This window comes from Colletotrichum gloeosporioides (genome assembly GCF_011800055.1).
Source record: "Colletotrichum gloeosporioides strain Lc1 chromosome Unknown consensus_52, whole genome shotgun sequence".
NCBI classification, from domain to species: Eukaryota; Fungi; Ascomycota; class Sordariomycetes; order Glomerellales; family Glomerellaceae; genus Colletotrichum; species Colletotrichum gloeosporioides.
The window spans coordinates 1-24,020 of record NW_025544697.1 but is presented as its reverse complement, the minus strand read 5'-3'; the positions used below and the strand labels follow the sequence as shown (position 1 = coordinate 24,020).

The following is a 24,020-nucleotide window of genomic DNA, read 5'->3' as shown; positions in this document are numbered from 1 at the left end:
AACTTGGATAGCTTCCGGTTGTCATAGATAAGAGACAGCCCGAATTCTTCTGTGCCCGAATTCTTCTGTGCTGGAGCAATTACTTTTCCCGTGGTTCCTACCTTATACGCACTGCCGTCATCGTCGTCGTTACTATCGTTCTCGTCATCGGAGTAGTTAGATTCACAGAAAACATAGCCTCACATACATTGGAAGTTTAGGCGGTTTCATTGATTATCTCCCCTTGCTCGAGCTTCTGGTCGCGTGGCCGTAAGAAGGGGCAGCCCCATGTCGTGTCTGAGCCAGCTAGCCTGCCAAGATGCGCATGGCTTTACTTCGATGGATCCAACGCAACAGGTCTGTTCTCGTCGAACCAAATCTTCTCTCCCTCACTTTTCCATTGCGGTGGGTACATCCCATTGATCATCCAAAGTCTTCTTTCCGTCTCATTGATATGAAACTCCCAGTCGTACCCCTTGTCCTCGATGTGCGGCTTCAGGATCTGGTGAAGGCCATCCGTGGTGCGTTTGTAACTTTCATTATTGTTTGGAAGCGTCACAGCAATGTGATCCACGGTAATTCTTATGAAGGTATCGCTGGTTCTGGGCTTCCCTCCCACCCAGACATCATTGGGTTGCAGCTTGATGAAGTTCACCACCACGTAGAAAGCTGGAAGGCCAAAGTTGGTGTAGAAACTGGTGATGTCCTTGGAAAGAGCGCGTTTGGTCTCGTCGTCGGTGAAGATATTAGGTGGGTGGTAAATGAGCCAGAGAGGCATGTTGAGAAGATTGGTTTGGTTGGAATTTTGAAGTCTTGATGAAACTAAGTCGAGCAGATTGAATGCGAAGAGAACACTCACACAAAGGCTCCTATGGCTGACTGCGGAATTATATGTTGATTGTTTTTCTTTCGCGTGAGTTGCAGCTCCGCCAGAGGACTAGGCGTACGCACGTCTCTTGGGTCACTTCGTGATTACTGATCGTGGGTCAAGGCACCTACTTGAACCCCAGCCGCGAGCCATACAAGGTCGAGCGCATCAATCAATGCTGCTGTACCCTGGCAGATCAATAATCAGTAATTAGTTTTCTCGATGAAACCTGACAGAAGGCCTGCACTCTACTTTGTCCCTCAGCGGATTTCGGCAGGCTTGGGTTCTACGAGTTCCGACGATGATGTTCAGATGGCAACAATGCACTCTCTCGGGGGTTATTATTGTGTTCGAGAGTGCAGTTGATAAGCGAATTCCGTCTTGTTCCGGACGGATAACAAGGATTACTCAACATGCTCAGGGCCGGTATTAGTAAGATCTCACTCCGTCGAGACATATATAAAGCTTATGACGGCTTATCAATAGAGTTTTGCTATCCGGGCGGGAAGTGGGTACAGACGACGACGAGGGCGACGTGGGTAGTAGAGAGAAAGAAAATAACAGGGACAAGGATACGGACAAATATGATAAGGAGGATGCCAACGAACGAGAGAGGTAGAAATATTATATAAAAAATAAAAATAAAACTTTTGAAATAGAACAACGACTATTAGACCAGATGCGGGCAAGAGAGTAACAATACTCAAAATGACATGGATTCGAGACAAGATTGCTCACCAGCCTCTGTGGGCTTAGTCCCTCCCAATCATGTCCGCCCAGCTCAATATGCCTTTCAGCTCATCTCTGAGCATCCTCATCTCTGCAATTCTGATGATCCCCTCCATAAAAACGCCAAACGTGTCGGTGCAACCCAAAGCGTTATGCTAATGCTGTTTGCGATAACTTACAGAATCGGTCGTTGTCTGAAACCATGCCTGTCTGTTTCCCGCCGAAATGGACCAAATCGACCGTAATGCGAGTCTCAGTTGTGAACCTGCGAGCATTCAAAAGCTGAGCCGCTGCCGCGAGCTGTTTCAAGTGATCCAAGTAGAAAGGCCTCCACGAGAAAGCGTGTTGGAAACGAAAGAAACCGCGTCGCAGGACATCGCCGAAAGAGGTCTCTCAGTCGCCTGCAGAGGTTGTTCATCTGAAGTCCCGCATGTCTAACTCTGTGACTTTCAATTACGTGGGGTTTGGATTGCCTAAACAGGATGTGAGAGGAAACTCACGCCTGTTCGGTTGGTCTTGAATCGACTGATTGCGGGGGCTCGGCCGACTTACCCCAGATTCTCGGATGCGGCAGTTCATTGTTATTGGCGACGAAGAAACTAAAGCGGACCATTCTAAGCCAGTCGGTGGTTACCCCGCGTGTTCCTTTTTACTGTCTAAGAGGCATTTATGTAGGCCCATGGTCCGAACTTTGAAGCAGGTCCAACCCGTAAACCTTACCCAGACCGGAAGCATGAAGTTGTATCTGACCCCCAACGATAATCCAGCTTTTATGTACAGAATCCCCACAGTTGCACCTTCTTATCAAACTTCCGGTCTCCACAAACTGGCGTGCTCCTTATCAACGTTCGCAAATCACCACAGACAGGTCCCCCGCCTCGGGCCGTGGCCCGGTCAAAGGAGAAGCAGGTCAGGAAGACACTATTCCCGCCAGTGATAACCCCGCAAAGCTCGGACAGATTCAGATCGATATACCCTTATCTTACCCCTAAAGCTTGACAATCGTATCTCTTATCTTTCGCCCCCTCCCTGCTTTATCTAGATGGGTTCTCGGCTGATACGCAACCAAGTGCGAGGTTATTGAATACTACTCGTCATGCAGTAGCGCTATTCAAAACTCATCAATCCGAATGACAGATGCCCCGAAACCAGTCTTGGTCAAACCAACTCCAGGTTATCAAAAACTTACAGAATCATTCATTTGGCCTTTCGTGGCACTGTCTAAGATTGATTGATAACTGTCAATAATGGAGGTAAAGGCTCAAGGGGATGTTGAGGTCGGGCTTCACGACAAGGAGTCGACCCGGAAGACCAGCATAGTCGACATTGACCATGGCGCCGACTCGCAACTACAAAGAAGACTTGGAAACCGGCATATCACAATGATTGGGATAGGCTCGTCGATTGGAATGGGCTTATGGCTCGGAAGTGGCAAAGGACTAGTTGCAGCTGGACCAGCTTCATTGTTCATCGGATGTGAGTACTTCTGCATTGGCCTCTATGTCCGGATGCGCTCCCCCGTGAGCCCTTCTATGCAAGCTTTGCTCGAGACTTGGACGCTGACCAGGACAATCAAAACTACAGTCATCATCGCCAGCTCCATGGTCTGGGCAGTCTCACAGTCCATCGGGGAAATGGCTGTGATGTACCCACTCCCCTCCGCTTTTGTCCAATGGACCAACAAATTCGTCGATCCAGCCGCTGGATTCGCTTTGGGATGGTGCTACTGGTTCAACTACTGGATTGCCGTCGCCAACGAGCTACAGGGCATCGTTACCATTCTGTCCTTCTGGAACACGTCGGTACCCAAGGCCGCATGGATCTCAATTTTCTGGGTCGTCATCGCCCTGATCAACGTCGGTGCCGTCACGGTCTTCGCCGAGGTTGAGGTCGTCATGGCGGCCGTCAAATTCGGCTGGATCTTCGTCGTCATCATCGCCTCAATCGTCATTTCAGCAGGCGGGGCACCGAATCATGAGGCAATCGGTTTCAGATACTGGAACGATGCCCCTTTCTTGAACGGCTTCAGGGGTTTCTTGACTGTCATGCCAGTGTGCATTTTCGCTCTGTCTGGCTCGGAAACGACTGGTCTTGTCGCAGCCGAGCTCAGCAACCCGAGGAAGGCGGTTCCAAAGGCAGTCAAGTCCATTGCACTTCGACTTGCCATGTTTTATCTTATGGGCTCCCTGATGATCACCATCACCGTGTCCCCTTCCGACTCGAACCTCTTCGGTAGCGGAGCGCATGCCACGGACGCATCACCATTTGTAATCGCCTTCAGAAACGCCGGTCTGGAGCCGTTGGCCCACATGATGAACGCTGTCATATTCCTGTCGGTTCTCTCTTCCGGTAGTATCAACGCGTATGCGGGATCCCGAACGCTGGTTGGGTTGTCTGAGATTGGCATGGCCCCATCTGTGAGTCCTGCTGCTTCAGTGCTTCTGAAACTTTAACTAAACACGTTTTTTTCACAGTGGATGAAGAGGGCAGACCGTCGGGGAAGACCTTGGTATACCTTAGTACCGACACTACTGATCGGTGGTGGACTCTCGTACCTCAATGCCAGTCACACAGGTGCGGAAGTCTTCAGCTGGTTGTCAAGTCTCGTCTCGCTCTTCACACTCTTCGGATGGTCGATGATCTGCCTTTCCCACATCCGCATGAGACATGCCTGGAAAGTTCAGGGACGAAGCGTCGATGACCTGCCATGGAGAACGAAGACTTGGCCATGGGCAGCTTACTGGGGCTTGATATGGTGCATCATATTGACGATTGTCCAGTTCTATCTGGCCATCTGGCCCTTCAACGGTGAGACGTCAGCGAAATCTTTTTTCTCGACCTATGTCTCGGTACCGGTTGGCATCATCATCTATATCGCTGCCAAGTTCTTCTATGGCGGTCGTCGTTGGCTTGATAGCCGATCGATTGACCTTGACACTGACCGACGTTTCTACTCCGCCGAGCAAGAGGACGAAGACAAGGTGTCATTTGCCAAGAGGATATTGAAGAAATTACTTCGGTCATAAAGCACAGAGAACATCACCACGTACGGCAAGACTGATGTCCCTGAGTTTTGCGCGACTAAACCGTGCTTATTAACAAGAGTAAAAGCTGGTGGGTTCTTTGGAGGATGAGACCATTGCCATATGTTCGCGCATCCCAACGTGGCCTTGCTTGGAAGGTTCTGCTTGGAATTCTCCAACGTTGTTCATTCTCTGAGTTAAACTTCAACAACTCACGGAGTAGTGTGGCTCATGAGGACATGCCGAAATACTTATATTCATGTCGTCCGCATCATGGTCTGTGCCTTGTCTCGCAACTAGAGTCCCGATAGTTCCTGGTAAGAGTTGTGTTAGTTAATATATTAAAGTTTGGGGCGAAGCATCCATTTTCTGACACTCGGCAAAGAAGTAGGGCGCGTCTCACTTTCGCAAAAGCTCCTCCCGCAGAAAATCACAGACCAGGCTGCAGTCATTCCGCTGCTGACTCGCCGCAAGGCGCTGAGATGAATTGCTCTCCACATATCATGTCAATCAACCCGGAACTGATATTATTTGGAACATCCTACGGCATTCGCGGAAGTTACCAATGTGCGAACTAGGTTGGTGCTGAACTCTGTTCTCGATTGCAATAAGTAATCATCGGCATATCGTTCCGGCTGCCATCTTCTCATCCCATCTCACCTTATTTAAACTTGGCAGTCTCGTCCGAAGCACTCCTCAACTTCTTCTACGCAATAACTCAATTGACGTTCAACACTGACCGCAACCAGTAAGCATTCACTCAGCCTCTTGCCTCGCGCACCACAGTCAAACCTAACTTGGCTCAGTGCAACTCATCAACCTCCTTGTCCTTCTTCCTGCGCTTGTCTCCGCAGCCCATGGCGATCCCCGGAGAATGAGCTACTCCGGAAGCTGCATTATCGCCAAGGACGGAACATGGTCACCCAAGTGCACGACGGCCTATGTCGAAGCGGCACTCAGATCCCAGTGCACGAACTTGGGCGGTACTTTGAGCAACATCAACTTCCAAACCACCATTACACAGATTAACTACCGTTGCAACTGCGTGCACGGAAACACCAAGGACTTCACCTTCAACGACGGCGTCTTCGAGGCTAAGGCTGTGGTTGGCGACAAGTGCTGAGGGGGGGGAACATCAATAAAGAATCAGCTCGCACATCATTGATACCCAATCTCGCAGATACTCTAGCTAAATATAAGACTGCTTCCTTTTTTCAGTCGTCTATTAGTTACACTATTGCGTTCGCAGAGGAATGGTACTTTGTGACGATACAATGGAAGTATATCATGTAAAGCCCGGTCTATGCGGCAAATGAGACTTTATCATCGATCTCGTGGAAACGGAAGCAAAAGCTTATCGTGTTACTGGCATTCCCATGCACCAAACATTTAATTCAACTTGCAACCCGCATGGACGTTATCTAAACCGACTAGCCTCGTCAACGATCTCCCGAATAGTTCAGCTCATATCTACAAGATTGTCCGACACAAAGAGAGGATCGGGGATCCTACTTCAGGTAAGCTCACATTTGAGATAATGGAAGGCAAGATTCATGACCAATTGGAGAAACGACCACATCTCTTTCGAGTTGGTGCCACGTGTCTTTCGCAAAACTTTCGCTGCTCGAGTGCTGAGGACAGAGAAAGCTCCAATAATGCACCAAACAATCAGTACGTGACCCAACAAAATATCATACTGAGAAATAAGAGCCCCAGGCAAATGTAATGTCTTACTTTCACCAATCACGCTACTCCTTCTACACGATAATGCATAGATTGCGCATACCTCTCTTCGGAGGCACTTGGTTCGTGACTTGGATTATGTCTCAAGCCCCGGTTATGAATCACATCATACTGTGTTACCTCGATTGGCTCTATGATTGTCAGTCGAACAGGTGTCTCGGATTTCCCGACATGGACACTCTGGCTTTTGATCAGCTGTAAATTCTTTCCGTTTGACTTCATCGTTGGCTCGGGATTACCTCTAAGTTACTTTCCACGCAAGGATTCCGGTGATGCTCTTGGAGTGAAACGAAACATCAGTCCTCTGGCAATCAGCCTTTCTTTGTATGCCAATATCAAACGTTCGATTGGCTTGATTCTTCCCCATTAAAATATATCAATTGCTTGCAATCAACAGCAATCCAATCCAACACATTGCGCGATACGATGTCGAACGCTAGCTTCTGTCATGCGATCGATTGCGACAACTTGAAGGGGGGCCCCCTTGAACCTCATGCAAACATCTCGGGCACTGGAGTAAGCAAGCCGTATCGTATTTTGAGAAACTTAGGTTCATTGCATTCCTGCTTATACATTTGCTGTTCAGGCACTCATAGGGTTGATCGGGACCGCTTATCTCGTTGTTTTGCTGGTGACTGTCAGCTGCTTTCTGGCGTTTGACCCAAGCGAAAACCCGTTCAAACACCGCATCACTGCCGATGAAAATGCTGAGAACCCCCATTGGAAGCCAAATCCGATTGACAAAAGATTGATCGCCTGGTTACGAAAGCCGTCGCTGCCGATGCCCAGGACACGCGAGCGACTTCGAGCTGTGTTCGACGAGGTGAGGATAGGTAATGATCACTTGGGAAAAGAGATTGGTATTAATATTACTCAGCGAGGCATATGAAATCGTCCTTCTATGCAATATTCAAATTGTCACCGGAATCGGAATCCTAGTCAGCGGTTATATGCTGTTGAAGTGCGGTCTCGATGCTTGTCACTGGCAGATCGTCGTTTACCTCGCGTGGCTTTCCACTGTTACACATTTATCAGGATTGAATATTCTAAGAGGGCTTCTTAACACCACTCCATGGGCAAAATACGTCCGGGTTTTTCTGATGTTGGCCCTTCTAGTGTTAGTCGTTGTGGGACTGCTAGCAACTGGGTTTTCAACAGCTCCAACTTTTCATCACAGGCCATATGCTACTTTAATCAAAGCTACGGCTACTGGCGACAAGGGGTTACGGCTGATAAGCCGTGGGCATCTCGTGGCCCCGTCAAAACAACTCCAGAATGGCGGGCTATGGCCATGTCCGTCATACTTCTCATCTTTGGATTTGTTTCCCGATCTTTCAAACTATTCCGGCCTCTGTCTACAGCATTCAGAGTACAGGTGAGAAGTCCAATAAGCAGGCTAGCACAGAAGCCTTTACTACGACTCGGAGAACCAAGGTCCACCATATCTCTCGACTGGAGAGACAGATTGAAAATGAGCATTGTCACAAGACCTCCTTTGGCAAAGTTTCTGATGGTGCGGTTGAGTTGCGATCTATTTGGCTCAGCCATCTTTGAGGTAAGATTTCTTCCCAGGCTTTTAGAACCAATGCCATGGAACTCGTAACTGACATGGGAAGATTGCAAGGTTTACTGATTATTTGTCATTTTGCTTTGGGGAACCGTCAAAGCCTTAGCCACTCGAAATACGATACGCTTAAAGAGCCCGGAAGTCGCTTTGGAAGGGGAGCAGTGGACATTCGGCCAAATTCTGCCTGTGTTTCTCTTGCTTGGTCCACTCTTTGCCATGGTCGGTATTTTCGCTTCTAATATGACCAAAACGACATTAAATCCTGCAAGACGCTACGGCAGAGAGGCGTACATCATCAGTACGATCGTAACTGAACGCGGGACTCAATTACACAGCGGAACGGCCGAGAGCATATCATTTTACTCACTTGACGTTACCACACAAGAAGGCTTAGACCTACTCGAGCCACCTCCTCCTCTTGGTGCAGCGGCGAATCCCATCTCAAATCCCAGCGAAATGAATCTCATGCATCTGAAAGATTACAGCAACGCTCAATGGCTCCCAATTTGTGTGGCAGTCCCATTTTTGAGAATTGTCGCCGCATGGTGCTTTTTGCGGCAGTCTTCAACTTTTACGGGGGTTTTGAACCTCAATGGACTCTATATGAGGTATGGATCGGAGAATACGACATGATCTATGTTCAATTGATTAGCTACCCTTGCGCTTGCACAACTACCATTCGATTCGGGGCTCAGATGACCGTATTTAACCTGGTATATCCATGCTGATGAGCTAATCCTTCTCTTAGACCGCCAATTTTTGCGCTGCTCCAAGCCTAGCGAGATCGAGGTCATAGTTCTGGCGTATATAACAGATACCTTATGTTACCAATTACTGCAGTTCGCCAGTACATCAATAGTTCAATAATAAAATAACTATTTCCTCTAAACCAAGTGGTTGTAAATCTTGTTAAAAGCTAAAAAGGGTTTGGATCTCACGGTGTACCGACTTGATTGAGCAGTTGACGGGATGCAACTTTTGTTGGCTATTCCTTGTCTTGCGGAAGTCCCAATCGGGGTTGCATAGGCGCCATACCACAGGTTCGTTGCAACCTTGCAACTTTATACTTTTCAGCTCCCCGTTTCATTAATAATGGATTGAACAGACTATCCGACTAGTGTATGAAATATGTGATTCGCATTGTCTTTACGTAAGCTGGCTGTCAACAGAACTCCGCGGGAATCGAATAACATCAAAATATTGATGAATTTTAACAACTGTTAAATTTTATCAGTTGTTCCAGTCCCCTTGACCATGTCAAAATATTGTCTTCCGTTATCTTTACGTACAAAATCTCGTTATGTTCGTTTTAACAACCGTTTTCCTCACCTGTTGCAACGTTCTGATACCATCGATTGCTGCCCAGGCAGCATAATCCGCGGGAAAAGGATCCCACAGTCGATGTTGACGCGAGCTGGAGAGCTGCAAAATGTCCATAGCCAAGAATCGTGGACGTGCCGATACAACCTTATCATAGCCCCGGATCCTTGCTTCTCTTGCCCGGGTAGGGTCTGAGACACTGTGGACGCCCCGCTTCAACGCCTCCAGCCCAGCCAGGGTCGGCAACCGGACCATCTTCCCGCATCCCCCCCACTGTGGCACGTCGGCGAGACGGCGAACCACCGAGCCGCGCGAAACATAAACATTCGCCCGTCCGCCTGCAGGGTTTCATACAACGGACACTTTCCGCTGGAGGGCCGGATATTTTCCCGACTCAGCATGCACAATACATTACGGTATACGAATATTCATGCTCCGGCATAAGAACACAACTCAAGCCAGTCATGAACAAGTTACTCAGCAGTGATGCATGGGGTGCTGTCAAATGCCCTTCCGAACTTTGTGCGACATCCCGTCCCCAGGCCACAGGTCTTCTGCAGGCTGCAGCAAGACGGCTCGCGTTGGGCTCGCATGGCGCCTCCGCAAAGACGTTGTCAAACCTCGCGTTCGCGTCTGCTGCTCGGCTTACAGATTGCGCTATTCGGATTACCCATTGCGGCCTTGTGCACCTTCGCAGCTTTTGCTAGTCACTCACTGTGAGTAATCAGGTCTGACATTCGAAACGCGACGGCGTTTGCTTGCATAAGAATGTACCACTCGGGATATGTAGCTGCACCTTACGTTCGACATATCAGAGATACTTAGGGCGCTGTATTAATGCGGTCAGCACTTGCACTCGCGTAGGTAATCAGTCTATGTACTCTTTTCAGAACCATTCCAGAAGCAGTGTAGCGAGAAGAGGAATGTCAACCCGAGCGAATTAGGTACCGCGCGCTCGTGGCGTCATCGGCATTTTCTGCAATTGAATTCGCCCGATGACCAAACAGAACGCCGACATTTCAAAGATGTCGGCGTTAGATGCGATTATTCAGCTCCGTGCGGCTCAACTCGAAGCCGCATGCGTGGTGTCCCTCTCCGTCGTGATGGTAACACAAGCTTAGATGGACGGTTCATATAAGGTCTCGCCGTTTTCGCCGAGTCTCTCTTGCTGCATGTCTCCCAGAAATACGAACAGCTCGCATCATCTCGGGAATTATCACGACCGCACAATTCAAGCTTAAACCATCCAATCCAAGTCCCCGTCTGAAATAGCACCTGCACCCCCACACACGCGCCAATCACGCAATGACGAAGATCGAAGCTCCCCAGGCCGCGGACCAAGCTCCGGTTGCTGGCGCCCTGCAAATCTCCAAGCCCAATCTCATCAATGAGGGGGCCGCGAATGTATGTAATGCTGCTGCATATTCATTCTGCCAAACGGTCGTTTCGCTCCACTAGCCTTGTTTAATGCTAACACCCCCCGGACCAAAGGTTCCGTACTTCACCCCGATCCAGCACCCGGCCGCCGGCACCGCCAGGGATCCCCAGCCCGCCGGCACGCTCTTCTCCCCGCTGTCGCTGCGCGGTCTCACCCTGCACAACCGCATCTTCGTCTCGCCCATGTGCCAGTACTCCGCCGATGATGGGCACATGACACCGTGGCACAAGACGCACCTGGGCGGCTATGCGGTGCGCGGCGCGGGCCTCGTCCTGACAGAAGTGCAGAGCGTCGTGCCCGAGGGCCGGATCTCTCCCGAGGATTTGGGGCTGTGGAGCGATTCACATGTCGAAGCCGCCAGGGAGGTCATTGACTTTGTGCACAGCCAAGGGGCCTTCATCGGCGCGCAGATTGGACATGCGGGACGGAAGGCGAGCACTATCGCCCCGTGGGTTGACCGGAAGGCCGTCGCAAGTGAAAAGGTATGAGACAATGTCACGCGACAGTGGCGGTTGTGATGAGACTGATGCTGTAATAGGCACGGGGATGGCCTGAGACTGTCTATGCCCCATCTGCAGAGGCATACTCCAATGCGACGTACGTGCCTAAGGAGATGACCCTCGAGGAGATTGAGACGTTCAAGACCAAGTGGGTTGAGGCTGTGAAGCGCGCCGTGAGAATCGGCTACGATGTAAGTGAAAGTCCATGATGATTGCATTCAACACCATGTCTCGGACTAACCCGGCTCCCCCACAAAGACCATCGAGATCCACGCTGCCCACGGTTACCTCATCAACCAGTTTCTGTCCCCAGCCTCCAACCACAGGACCGACAGATACGGCGGCAGCTTCGAGAACCGTATCCGTCTCATGGTCGAGTTGACCGAGCTGACCCGCGCCAACGTCCCCGAGGACTACCCTCTCCTTGTTCGGCTAGCGGCTACCGACTACTTGGAACACGATCCGTCGATCCCCCAATGGGAAATCACCCAAGCCACCAGGCTTGCCAAGATCCTCGCGGACAAGGGTGTCGATTTCCTCGATGTCTCCGCCGGCGCGCTTGACGCGAGAATGAAGGTTGAGTTCGGGCCAAAATATCAGGCTCACTTGGCTGCGGCTGTCAAGAAGGCTGTTGAGGGAACCGGGACACTCGTTGGGTCCGTCGGTGGCATCTCGACCGGAAAGGAGGCCAGCGAGATTCTCGCCGATGGGCAAGCGGATGCTGTTCTTGTTGGCAGAGCATTCCTCAAGAACCCCAATTTGGTCTGGTCTTGGGCCGACGAGCTGGACATCGACATCTACGTCGCTAGTCAATGTGAGTTGAGCACGTCTTTCAGTTGCTTTGATTTCGACTAATTTTGAGTTCCCCAGATGGTTGGGCCTTTGGGAACACCAGGACTCACCGGCCCAGTAAGCATTGACGAGCTGAAACTCAAGTCATCATTGGCTGTGCAGCCATTTTCCTCCTCTTCTATTGGTTGTTCTTTTTCTAGTCGTAATAGACACGTTGTGGATGGTGCGCGATGGACTAGCACCGTCGCAACTCATAGGATAGCCCACATAGTCATAGCCTCAACACCTAATCCCCTTTTTGGTCCGCCCTGCCGTCGTTACATCTCTTCATCATCGTCGTCGTCCTCTTCCTCGTCGTCAGAATCCGCGTTTGTGGGATATTGTGACGGAACAGTAGCCTGAGGGGGTTGGCCCCAGGATGTAAAGCTCATAGGTTGCAGAACTGGTTGGGCCGCAAAGTAGCCTGGACCACCCATGACGGCTGTGTGGGATGCACTCGGCTGCCCAAACATCCGTACGTCCCCTAGAATATCATCAACCGTCGCGTTCTCCAGCGACAGTGTTTCCTTTCCTTTTGCTGTACTTGTTGGCCCTAATGCGTCAAGCCTGTGCGTGTACCATGCTCCCTGGTGAGTTCGTTGCTTGTGATAGTGAATCGCCTCCTCACAGAGCTCCTCGATAACTCGCCAAGCAGCAAATTTGCGCATGCTAATGTCTTCGTTGTTGTGCCTCCGGAACACCACGTTGATTTGCCGCCAGGCTCGGTCCGTAATTGGGTGATTTGATTGATCGCGCAGGCCAATGAGTACATTGTAGATCAAACAGGGCGTTGTTGGCCATCGGTAAAGCCAGCCCCAGTGGTTCTGCAGTGCGATGTTTTCTCCACGCTCCATCTCTTCTAGGATTTCGACACATTCCTGGTAGTACCTGAGAGGGTAGAGCAATGTTAGTAACGTCGATCAGACCATGAAGGAAAGGCTTTCGATCTTACTTCGCCCGATAATCGGGCTCCGGGCCAAACGTACGCTGTGCGTGAAGTTGATGGATCAGAAGTCTCATGCTCTTCATTGAGCTCTTGTAGTACGAGAGCATGATCGCATGGCTCGGATTTGCGGCAATGACATGACTCATGAACTTGGTCGTCAAGAAATTCTCCGTCTGCTCAACAATTCTGCCGAGCTCTTCTGGACTGGAACCGGTCCTCCTTCGTGCGATGGACTGCATGGTCTTCATCAAGCACTGACGCACCAGAACAAAGGACATATCTGTAATTCCCTCTTGATCTGATGGGGCAGAGCTGGGTTTGGCGAACCTAGTAGGAACCCACTGACTGTCGTTTGCGTTCGTTGCAGACTGCGTATCGGAGATAAATGGCAGTCCAGAATCAGCTCCTTCGAGGTTGTACACTGGATTGTCCAAGAGCTCAAAATGCCCCCATATCCGTCGTCGCATGTTTGTGACCCACGGTGTGTATGTCGGATAATGACCTGGGTCGCGATGCAGCCCTATTCGAGTCCCAAAACGACCAGCCAAGCCAAGGAGAGAGACGGCAATTTCTCCATCACCCGTAATAAATTTCATTTGCTATACATGTCAGCATGTATCCTTTCCCTAGCCGTGACAAGCCCAGAGGCAGTCAAAAGCATTTAACCTACGATATGGTAAAGCAACGCGATGAATGCAAGGAGTTTCCTGCTGCGCAGAATATCTGCCCGCTCTAATGCGAGTTGCGAAGCCTCCTGCAGGTACCGCAGAACGTCTTCTTTTGCCTTCCCAAGCTTCTCTTGGACCACGACTGCGGGTAACGCGGCTACAGTCAACGCCTGAGTAGTAAACATCGCCGCTTCTACGTCCACCGGAATCTTGCTGACACCAACTCGGAAATCCGTGATTTGCTGTCTCCAGTAAGCATTGTGGGACATCCGGATAAACGGCTCGACATGTGCAAAAAAGAGGTCGGTCAAGATGTCTTCTTTTCCCGGATCGAGGTGGAAATGGGACATATCCGGCAATGCTGGGTTCCTACCAATTGGCCAAGCAGTAGGACTATCCGGATTCTTGCCGGTCTTGTCGGACTCGATACGGTAGAGATGGCGAGGTTCGTAGTTATACTCTTGGATGTTGAGCCAATAATTCGGTCCGAGATAGAAAGACACGTTTTCGTCGTCAACTTGGATTCCGGGGTCGCCAGCCATGGACTCTTCGATGCTGTTGTACTCGCTGAAGCTTGATGGAGTTGTCGATAGCAGGGGAATCTTCGGAGGCCTTAACGGTTCACCGCGTGCAGCCATCCCTTTCAGCTCCTCAATCTCTCTCTCGAGACGCGCCACCCTCTCCTGGAGCCGCTGCTGGCTCTCGGGGGTGCCCTCTCGCGGAACATCGTAAGTGCAGGTTGCGGCCGTGCCGTTCTTACCGCAAGTTCCACATGGCAGTTGCCTGTCGCATTTCACTTTGCGGCGGCGGCACGTACTGCACGGCTTGTTGAACAGGATCTTACCAAATTCCGGTTGAGGAGCCAAGTTGTCCTTCGTGGAGGGCGTTGCCATGGTCGAGAGTTTGCCTCAAGCTTAAAGCAGAAAAAGGCAGACAATCTGCTCCGACGAGCGGCTGACAAAACCCTCCAAGAGGTTGCTGGTAGGGCTGGCCGTCCGTTAGGGGGGGCTGCGGCCGGTGGAGAAAATTCGACGAAGAAGCAACCCTGATTTGGGAGAGATAATGCGGCGCCAGAGCCCTAGAAGACTCTTGTTTGGCGCCGCAGGCGGACTTCCTCTTCTGATCAATAGGGCTTTCTGGGCAGATGATCCCCGCGGAAAGAGGTTGCAGACCGTGGACAACGGTGGACAACGGCAGGGCTCGATGACCAGCCAGAGTCTGCGGTGTCATGCCCGAAACACCACTGTAGGTGAAGATGGAGAGCTCCACAATGGAATTATGCCCCTAAGACAGTGCGTGGCTGCCCGTCAGGAACTGCCGACCCCGTCAGTTGGAGGCAGGATCGGGCCGCCACGCGTAGTCACTGGTGGTATGAAGAAGGAAGAATGCGGTGTTGATGGGCAATGCCAGCTGAAAACACTCCACCCGAGTCTCGCAGCAGCCCAAGGAAAGGACACCACGTCTGGGCCACCGCCTTTCCTGCAGAAGTGCAAGTCCCAATGAGGGCGGCCGCGGCCAAGCTGGCGGATACTGAATGCGCCACCAGACCCTCCCCCTCAAGCAAGCGTGTGCTTGAGAAGCAGGATGCGTGCTTGTTGGATGACGGTGGGGTACGGCCGTTTGGGACTTGTGGCCTTGGAAAACACACACAGACAGCGTAAGTGGTGGTGTAGCCTGGCTGGGCCCTAGAGATCCTTGCAGTTCCCCTTCTCTCTTTCTCTTCCTCCCTGATTCCAGGCTCCGAGCCGGGGTAGGCACCTAGCGTTCGGACGAGATGTCGGGGAGAACGGAAGGATTCGTCATCAATGACTCGGACACAGCCAAGACGTTCGTCTGTATCGAGATTCGAATACGACTCTTTTGTGACGAACTGCGGCTGTTGGCGAAGGTCACCGTCACGGGGGTAGGCGAGGCGAGGCGAGGCTCTGGGCAGCACAGATCAATTCATCACAGACAGGACAACAAAATCCGCGGTTGCCGGGCTTCGACTCCAGGTCCGGTGTCCTATGCAAGAAGGGTCACCGTATGAGGAATACGGTACAGCGTGGTTAAACGGTGGATATGGAACGCACGTGAGAACTCTGAATGGGACGAGACGTCGGAGAATCCCGACCGGTGAGGTTGTGTTGTGTGGGCAAAGGGGGTGAGATCGGCAATTCAAGTCGCAACCGTTAGGCCAGAGCAGGTTTCCTTTCCCTAGTAGATGAAGTGACACAGAGATCTCAATGAGGAGGATTACATAATGTTTCTCGGCAAGGAACGCTTCGATAGCAAGGCATGTTATTGGCTCGTATCTTTGAAGTTGTGGCCTCATATGGTGATTAGCGCGGAACGGCATTGCATGTAGGTACTTAGTCCCGGGCACGCCTACCGGACAAGCCCCGACGAGAAAAACAAAAGTCTTGGGGTCTCGGTACGACTAGGACCAGGCATCGCTGTCCGTATTCATCCGCGGTGTCGGTGCCTTGGCGCGATTATTGAGTTCGAACATGCGTATGCACGAAAGCACGGGATGAGAGGAGGAGGCTGGAAACCGAGTGCTCTCGACGTGCATCAATTGCCACGATACTGCATCTCGCCGTGTCGCGCCGATTCGCCGGGGGTCTGGATCCAGGGTCTGGAACGTAGCCAACCATGCTGGACTGGACTGGTCCAGGCGCGCAGCTTTTTAATCAAGCCGAGGTCCAAATAGGGCTATCAGCTCGTCCAGTAGGGCAACATTTCAGCTGGACCTTACCCCTGAGCCTTACATTTACGCGACCCCAGTTGGCAGAGAATGGGATTTTTTTCCGCATGGCGACCTTATCCGCCTTATCAGCATCTTCCCTCCACGCCTTGCTTGCCCGCTTGCCTGGTAAACGGCACGGAGGGGCCGGGCCTCGAGTGGGGCTTCGGGATGCAAGTGGAGCTCGGCCTTGCAGCCCGACTCCGAGCCCCCGGTACGTACCTCAGCCCGAGCCTGCAGATGGACTGTGGACTTGTCAAAATGTCAAGGCGCGAAAGAGAATTTCACTGAACGGAAGGGCCACCCCACACTCAGTGCACCTTCCATTCCACGCCCAGACCCTGCCCCACCTCCATCACTCAGGCACAGCGGGCCGGTTCATTCCAGATTCCGCGCTCCCCGCCGCGGCGGACCTGACGCGCCTTTGCACCGCCGCCAAACCTGAGCTCCGTCCCCGACATCATCCAGTCCGTTCCGTCACCTGCGACAGATCTCCCGCCAGAGACCATGGCCTTACCGCTGCCGTCGGGTCTCGTACCCGCCGAAGTTGCTTTCCTTTGCGAAATGGAACTGGTCACAATTGTGCCCCGCCAGCGTCTGGAGAGCATCGACCTGCTAAGCGTGAGCCCCTCCATCGTGCCCCCCGCGACGCGTCGCCATCGATCCCTTTACTGACGTGTCACTCCGTCTTGCAGGGTGCAACACCAGCCCTACGACCTCCGGCACGCGCCGATCTGCCCATGTGGCTCGCCCTCCTCCTCAAGAAACAACGTCGAGCGAACATTGTCCCTCCCCCGTGGCTCCATCCCCAGTCGCTTGCCAAGATCGTCCACCACGAAACCAAAGTCGAGCCCGATGCCTTCTCGCCCCCTCCACCACCGCCCGCCAGAGGCGACGCGCTAGGAAACGCCAGCCGATACGGCGAAGAGACGCTTTCCGCCCCGTTCCTACCTTCATGTACCGCCGATGCCCCGCCAAACGCCCTGCCATACCATTGGTTCGAGCTCGCAGAGATACTGCTCGCCCACGCGATCGACGATATACCTGCCCCTTCAGAAGTCAGGTCACTCCTCCGAGACCTCCAAGAAGTGCGGTCCGCGAAGCTGAGAAAGAGCACGGAAGAGCTTTCCGAGGTTGCGGGTGTCATGAGTCTGCGTGGAGTGGGAGCAATGGAGCTGGCCGAGAGCCGCGGCTTCTTCCTGGGCGTCATAGAGGGCGTACGGAAGATTGGCGCGAGCGCCGAGGCTAGCAGACGCGAGGAGGAGGAAGAGCGCGGAGAGGGTGTTGATTATGACGAAGACGAAGATATGCTATGATACCCGGCGTTGCATGCTCTCTTCGTCCGAGAGAGTCGGCGCCTTGCTTTTGCAAAAGTCCAAACGGCCAGGGCACATGTACGCCTTGGGCATGCGATTATTCACGCCCGCCTACAACTCAGGTATGGAGCTTCTGTCTTGATGAGTGTTCTCACGCTGATAGACCCTGCAGCTAGGCCTTGCGAAGCCTCCCCGCAATTGTCTGCCTTTTGGGGCCCTGCTCACAATGACTACCCCGATTGCCGTTGACACATGTTATTGGCCGCAATAAGGAACAGACCTGCAGTCACCATTTGGATCCAGTGGTCGTCTGGGCGCGATACAGGTTCAAATATGGTTCGAGGCTGTGTATATTCCCGTGCCCGAGCACTAGACATCGGACAAACTATAATAGGGCAACCACCAATGATACCAACGACTAGAGCCATGCTGAGGCAACGATTAGTAGCCCCTGAATATTTTCCATGTGACTTTGGCCTATCCTATATCTAGGTATATCTACAGGCGGTGCATTGTCTATCCTGATCTATACATCCATCCTCTCCCAAGACTGATAAGCTCCGTGGCTAGCTTCACCTCGAGCAATGTCCACGCCACAAGACGGACTCCCTCTTCATTACTGGTGCTATTCTCGTCTATTTCATGGCGCAGGGTTTCCCTCACTAGGCTTTTTGGCGAGTCGAAAAGAGCTTTGTGCATTCGTCTGGGACGATAAAGGCTTTAAACACTTCACCCCACCCTCCGCAACATCTCCACATATAATACAGCAGGTTTTGTACTATTACTTCAAGGATTCTGCTATCTGGGCAGTGCTCTCTATGACTTTGATCGTAGTATACTTATACTTCGCTCCAACCATGGACGAAGACGACGGACGATAATAGTGACGATGACAGTGACGACAACAGCGAGTACAAGAAATTTAATTGCTTTAAAATAAAAGGGGGTGCGCGTTAGACACTGCCCGGCCAGCAAAACTCTCCGTCAATAATTACTAAAGACATATAGATACAACGTTGTTTTCTTGAGCCAGCTCACGATACAACGATAAAAAAGTGGTGGAAAAGACTTTTTGTGCTTCTTGACACAGGTAAGAAAACCCGACTGCTGTTTCAGTCATGCTGCAGAGACATTATTCCTCAATGTCCCCAGAGACAAGACAGCGGCGTGGGAGATGTACAAGCACAAAGTGACTATCAGCCCACCAATCGGTGATATCGACAGCCACCGATGAGAAAGCTCAAAAATGTGCGGCCTTCTCATCGTCAGTAGAAAGTCCGCACAGTAAATGATTGCACAGGCGCAGAAGAACAGTAATTTTCTCCATCCTTGGGGCGCACTATTCGCTGGATGCTTTCCTTCCATCCACAGGCCCAATCGGATGGTCGTTGCACAAGCGCAGGGGTAGTTGATGAACAGATTGCAGACAAAATTGAGGTCGCTGATCCAGAGATCGTATAGCGTCAGGCCTGGCTGGAAGTAGTTGTTGAAAACGAACGACGCTGCAAAGGCCATCATCACCGCTGCTAGCAGCCCGAGAAACGGGAAGGCTGCGCAGACGGGCAGCCAAGACGCGCACCTGTAATCTTCAAGATGCGGGATAGCCTGATGAAAAGCCTCATCCGTATCGTACGAGCCAGCGTGAGAGTCGGCGGCGTTCTCCGTGGGTTCCGCATCCTTCGATGCTATCTTCGTACTCTCTTGTCCGAATGATGTGGCGCGACTGGGAGCCACCGTCGTGCCGGACATGGCGGCCCCATTGGACCCGCTATCTGAATAGACATCGTGCTGTTGAGGCTGCGAGTCTGCAGAGTCCGGCTTAGTGATGTGGTGAACAAAGGTGCCGAATATCGTGAAGACCGGGCCGAACAAGAGGATTACAGGCAGTATTTGCCCAAAAGTCCACTGGTTCTCCGCCTCAGCCAGCGTGAGCTGATCTTCGTCGACGGCTGTAACGATGAGGCCAAGGAGCTCATTCCGGGTACCAAGAAGTTTAATAATGCCCCAGACTAGGATCACGCAGAGCCAGTAAACCTAAATTGAGACAATTGTCAGTCAAGCCGTCCCTAACTTCTCGGAGTGACTTCTGGGTTGACACACCTCAAAAAGGGACGAGCTGAAAAAGTCTGACGTCAGTCTGACCATAAAGAACCCTGCCAAAGCAGGCTTCAAGATGAGCTCAGTCCTGAGCATTTTCCTGCGATCTGATGATGCCGGTGCGTCTGAGAAGTTTGTCAAAAGTCTTCTCACGCGACGACTCATTGGCTTCCTGACGTTGAGTTTGAACGTCCTAGACAACGGGTGGAGCAACTTCATAGACCGGGTACCAAAGCCGAGAACAAGCAAGACCATGGAGTATACCATAGCCTGATATGCCGGCGTACGTTCCAGCTGCACCTCCGGGAAGTCGCTTTGACTCAAGGTTTCGTTGAATCTCCAGAAGCCATACTTCAGGTCAAAGTAGCATACTGCTGGCGAGGAAAAGTTCTTGTTCCGCAGGCTGAAGAATCCGGTGGGTACGATTCCCACTAGGAGAAGAATCAGGAGAAGGAACATGAGTGAAAATCGCAGATGCTTGGACCAGACATAGGTGTTGAGGTGAGTCCGAAGAACCGTTAGCCCAGATAGATGGGTGACGGTAGAAAACCACGCTAAGAAGACGGCTATTTGCCAGTGAATAGCGTCCAGACCACATCGTAAGAGGACAAATCCGCTAATCAGAATGCCGAGCCCAGTGACGACTTGTACGTCACAGAGCATGATGATTGACTATTCAATTTGTTAGTCATCACTGGCAATATGCTAAATTAGCGACCGCCTATTTTCCCTGCGCTAGAGCGACTACTTTTCCTGTGAATATACTCTAATCACTTTACTATCGTCGTCGTCGTCGTCGCTTCTAGTATTATCGTCGTTATCGTTATAGTCGTCCTCATCCTCGTCCTCATCGTCGCTATCGATACTATCGCTTTCGATAGGAGTAATCAAGTGCACAGGAAATATAGCCGCGCAGACACAGGAAAACTAGGCGGTCTCCTAAAGTATCAATGGAAGAATCAAACTGAGGCTATTTACCTCATCAAATGCCATTCGAAGGCGTGCGCAGGTGTCATCCGTGAATACCAACGGTCCCTTCCGGACCCACCTAAGGAACCTCTCATCGATCGGATTTGGCCGCCACAGCTCTCTATTTATGCTCTCATTCTTGGAGTTCCCGCTGTGAAAGGGACAGTCCGTGGGGTCATATGCGAGGAAATAGTTGCCAATGACCAACAACAGTACAAGATAGGCTGTTCCCATAAAGCCAATCAAAACCTAAAGGGCATTAGCACTTCAGATCACATACCATAAGATTGCACATTCTACCTACACCATTGCCCGAGATGTCAGGATATGCTTGAATTGAAGTCTCTGACAGGTTGTAGCAATCGATGACTGGGCAAAAGTCATTGGCTCCGTTATCAGTCATGTTTGTCGCTTGGCATTTTAGTCTTTCCGCCGGCGGTACGTTTGAAATGGAAGTCCGATAAGATTTGTTTAATGGCCCAAGTTGGAAACGACTTGAAATGTGCGAGAACAATGAGGGCTTGCTTGATGAAGACATCGAAGGTTGGAAAGATGGCTTATGCCTCTTAAACACTCATTGCCAAGGAATCGCATTGCGGCTGGCGTGGTCGCCTGCAAGGCAGCCTGCAGTCAGCATCGCCTAAGAGGGCTGAGCCAAGGGGTTTGTTTGCTAGACATTGTCTCGCAAACGGTGATGACTGGTAAGCTCGCTTAGCTACAAATGACGACAGTAACTTGACGCAAAAGGCGAAAGAAAGTTCAACTTCAGTTGGAAGTCTTAGGTTTTGATCCTGGTCCTCCTGGGAATTGGCCGAAAGCTCCTCCAGGGAGGATTAAAGTAGTGGTGGCTAACGCGAGACCCTGATTCATACTCAGATGCCCTCTTAGACCAGCTCGACGGTGTATCGCGTGGCGACTTCGACCAAGCGAGAAATGTTTGCTCCATATTCTCTCGCCTGCGTTGTTGTGCCACGATCCTACATCGTGCCCCTTGCTAGGCATCCTAGCATCCTCTCGGCCAGTCCGTCCATCACGCATCACGTCCGCAATATTGACATGCGATTGGTTCATCATCCGAAAAGTCCACCTTCTGTTCTTTCAAATAATGATGTCATTTTAACGTGCGTTTTGCTCTTATCTCCATATATCCGCGACCGAAAGATTCGAGATTAGCCTCCCAAGTGGTATCGACATCGTACAATTTCGTGCATGGTTCATAAACCCAAACTCCAAGCGCCAGCCCGCGGAAACAAGTCATTTCAGAACAAACTCCCCAAGATAGACTCCTCCAACAGCTCAAAATCGAAAGCCCCGAATAATCCATCATTTATGCCGCTGCAAGACCGGCGTCATCCCAACGATCTTCAAAGCCTCAAGTCATGCAGAAGACCCGCCGGATGGATCCCCACCTCCCGAAGCGCTGGCTCCACTGTCGGGCGCGTTGCTGCTGGCGCCCGCATCGCTCGGCCCCCCGGCCTCAGCACCAGAGAAAGCGCCCGCGACGGTCGCGTAGCCTAGCGTGCTGTCGAAGTTGTAGTATGACCCAGCGTGTTCGCCAGAGAGGCGGGAAGGGTCACCGCCATCGCTGGCTGCGGATTTCTTTGCGAGTTCTTCATCCGACTTTTGGTGTCTCGGCTCGAACTTGAGCTCCTCCTTGTCCCAGTCCTTGAAGACGGGGTCGTCCAGTGTGAGCGCTCTCGATCGACCTTCCCAAGTCTGACGCTGCTTCTTGGCCTTGAATGGGTTTCGCATCGTAAGTTGTGGTGGATTAAATGTCGGTAGATTTGCGTCTTCGGCGTGGGTTGATTCGCGGTGCGTTGTCTTGTCACTGTGATGATGGCAGTTTCTTTCGCCTTTCAAAGATTCGTGAGAGAAGAAGAAAAACCAGGTAAAAGTGAAACGGCGCCGTTGGATTAATATGTGCTAGCCGCCAGCCTGAAGCATGAACAGCTGATATCAGCTAGCCGGGGGTAGCGTACTTACGGTGCACCACTAAGGTAAATCCGCCAACCTCAGATTTTAGGGGTTTCGTAGACGAAAGTTAGGCTAATTTAACCCTATACCCTCACTACTACGTTAATAACTATATTAATTTTTTCCCTCTACCTACTTAGAATCCCCCTATAATTACTTATAATTATAAAGTTAAGTTTAATATCTTTTTACTCTCTCTATACTATATTCACTAAGTTTATTATAGGTTAAGGTATACTTATTAACCTAGAACTTTATCGTCTATTTATTAAAAGCCTCTTCTTTAATAATATCTTTATAGATAATATAGTAACTATACTCTTAGAAGAGGGTATAAATATAGGTAAAAGGATATTTAAGTATTAGCTTACTAACTAGGGATTATAGTACTATAGTTAATATAATTTAGAATAGAAAGAGAATATACTTCTTATAATTAAATATCTCTTCTATTAATAGAATATAAAAGATAATTAGATTTTATAAAAACTTATTTACTAAAGATATAGTACTTTATTATAGGAATAATTAAAGAAAATATAATAAAAATATAATATAAAGTAATAATATTTTAATAAAGAAGAGAGAACTAAAGTTAAAGTAATAGTAATTAAGTTTATAGAGAAGGATCTATAGAGGATATTAGCTATTTTAAATTTTAAGTAGAGCTACCTCTATTAGTATATCTACTTTATAGTTAATATTATTATTAGAAAAAACTAGATTTATAACTATTATATATAGATATTCCTAAATAAAATAGCTTAATAATAAAAGGGTAATTAGTAATACTATACTAACTTTAAAGTCCTTAGACCTAACTTCTTATAGTTTATAGATAGATATAAAAAGCTAAAGAGATTTAGTTTCTAGATTTATACCTATATTAATATATATTTAAGATATATTATATAGATTTATATTAGACGTTTTATAATAATAGTATTAAGTACTATAAAATAATATCTATATATAGTTTAAGCTTCTAAGATTTAGCTTTTTTTTATTAAGGTAGATTATAAGAGTAAAACCCCTCTCTTTATAGGTATTTAAGTACTTCTTATAGAGGTTAATTAGATAAGAATTAAATATACTAATAGAGAGGGTAAAGCTTAGGTCTATTAATAGGGTAATTAAATATTATTTTATTATATTTAGGCGCTAAGTATAAGTAATATTAGGATTAAGTTATAATAGAAGCTTTTATATATAAGCTTTAGTAACTAATAGATTATAAGTGTTTTAACCCTCTTATAAAGTATTATTATCTTATACTAAATTAATATTTTTTATTAGAGATAATTAATACTAGAGATTTTATTCTAGA

At 49.9% G+C, this 24,020-nt stretch overlaps 7 protein-coding genes and 1 pseudogene across 8 annotated transcripts; 4 read left to right on the top strand and 4 right to left on the bottom strand.

Annotated features, from left to right (window-relative positions):
* Positions 1-310: 310 nt before the first annotated feature.
* GCG54_00008341 (uncharacterized protein) lies at positions 311-757 on the bottom strand (the record flags this gene model as incomplete). Its single annotated transcript, XM_045408308.1, has 1 exon — positions 311-757. The coding sequence occupies one exon, from the start codon at positions 755-757 to the stop codon at positions 311-313; it is 447 nt and encodes a 148-aa protein (XP_045262998.1).
* Positions 758-2,823: 2,066 nt separating this feature from the next.
* GCG54_00008340 (Cationic amino acid transporter 1) lies at positions 2,824-5,722 on the top strand (the record flags this gene model as incomplete). Its single annotated transcript, XM_045408307.1, has 4 exons — positions 2,824-3,052; positions 3,161-3,993; positions 4,051-4,595; positions 5,473-5,722. 4 exons carry the CDS (start codon positions 2,824-2,826, stop codon positions 5,720-5,722), a joined length of 1,857 nt encoding a protein of 618 aa, XP_045262997.1.
* Positions 5,723-6,768: 1,046 nt separating this feature from the next.
* GCG54_00008339 lies at positions 6,769-8,542 on the top strand (annotated as a pseudogene). The gene is made up of 4 exons: positions 6,769-6,858; positions 6,929-7,165; positions 7,197-7,897; positions 8,042-8,542. Coding segments are annotated over exons 1-4 (1,529 nt in total).
* Positions 8,543-10,534: 1,992 nt separating this feature from the next.
* Positions 10,535-12,087, top strand: GCG54_00008338 (NADPH dehydrogenase afvA; the record flags this gene model as incomplete). The annotated part of the gene is made up of 5 exons (XM_045408306.1): positions 10,535-10,633; positions 10,721-11,149; positions 11,206-11,358; positions 11,426-11,981; positions 12,038-12,087. The coding sequence occupies 5 exons, from the start codon at positions 10,535-10,537 to the stop codon at positions 12,085-12,087; spliced, it is 1,287 nt and encodes a 428-aa protein (XP_045262996.1).
* Positions 12,088-12,276: 189 nt separating this feature from the next.
* On the bottom strand, positions 12,277-14,505 carry GCG54_00008337 (Aurofusarin cluster transcription factor aurR2; the record flags this gene model as incomplete). The annotated part of the gene is made up of 3 exons (XM_045408305.1): positions 12,277-12,886; positions 12,951-13,543; positions 13,615-14,505. 3 exons carry the CDS (start codon positions 14,503-14,505, stop codon positions 12,277-12,279), a joined length of 2,094 nt encoding a protein of 697 aa, XP_045262995.1.
* A 2,339-nt stretch (positions 14,506-16,844) lies between these two features.
* On the top strand, positions 16,845-17,653 carry GCG54_00008336 (DNA replication complex GINS protein PSF2; the record flags this gene model as incomplete). The annotated part of the gene is made up of 2 exons (XM_045408304.1): positions 16,845-16,958; positions 17,033-17,653. 2 exons carry the CDS (start codon positions 16,845-16,847, stop codon positions 17,651-17,653), a joined length of 735 nt encoding a protein of 244 aa, XP_045262994.1.
* Positions 17,654-18,769: 1,116 nt separating this feature from the next.
* Positions 18,770-21,122, bottom strand: GCG54_00008335 (uncharacterized protein; the record flags this gene model as incomplete). Its single annotated transcript, XM_045408303.1, has 4 exons — positions 18,770-19,687; positions 19,754-20,422; positions 20,795-20,968; positions 21,024-21,122. The coding sequence occupies 4 exons, from the start codon at positions 21,120-21,122 to the stop codon at positions 18,770-18,772; spliced, it is 1,860 nt and encodes a 619-aa protein (XP_045262993.1).
* Positions 21,123-22,096: 974 nt separating this feature from the next.
* On the bottom strand, positions 22,097-22,471 carry GCG54_00008334 (uncharacterized protein; the record flags this gene model as incomplete). Its single annotated transcript, XM_045408302.1, has 1 exon — positions 22,097-22,471. The coding sequence occupies one exon, from the start codon at positions 22,469-22,471 to the stop codon at positions 22,097-22,099; it is 375 nt and encodes a 124-aa protein (XP_045262992.1).
* Positions 22,472-24,020: the final 1,549 nt, after the last annotated feature.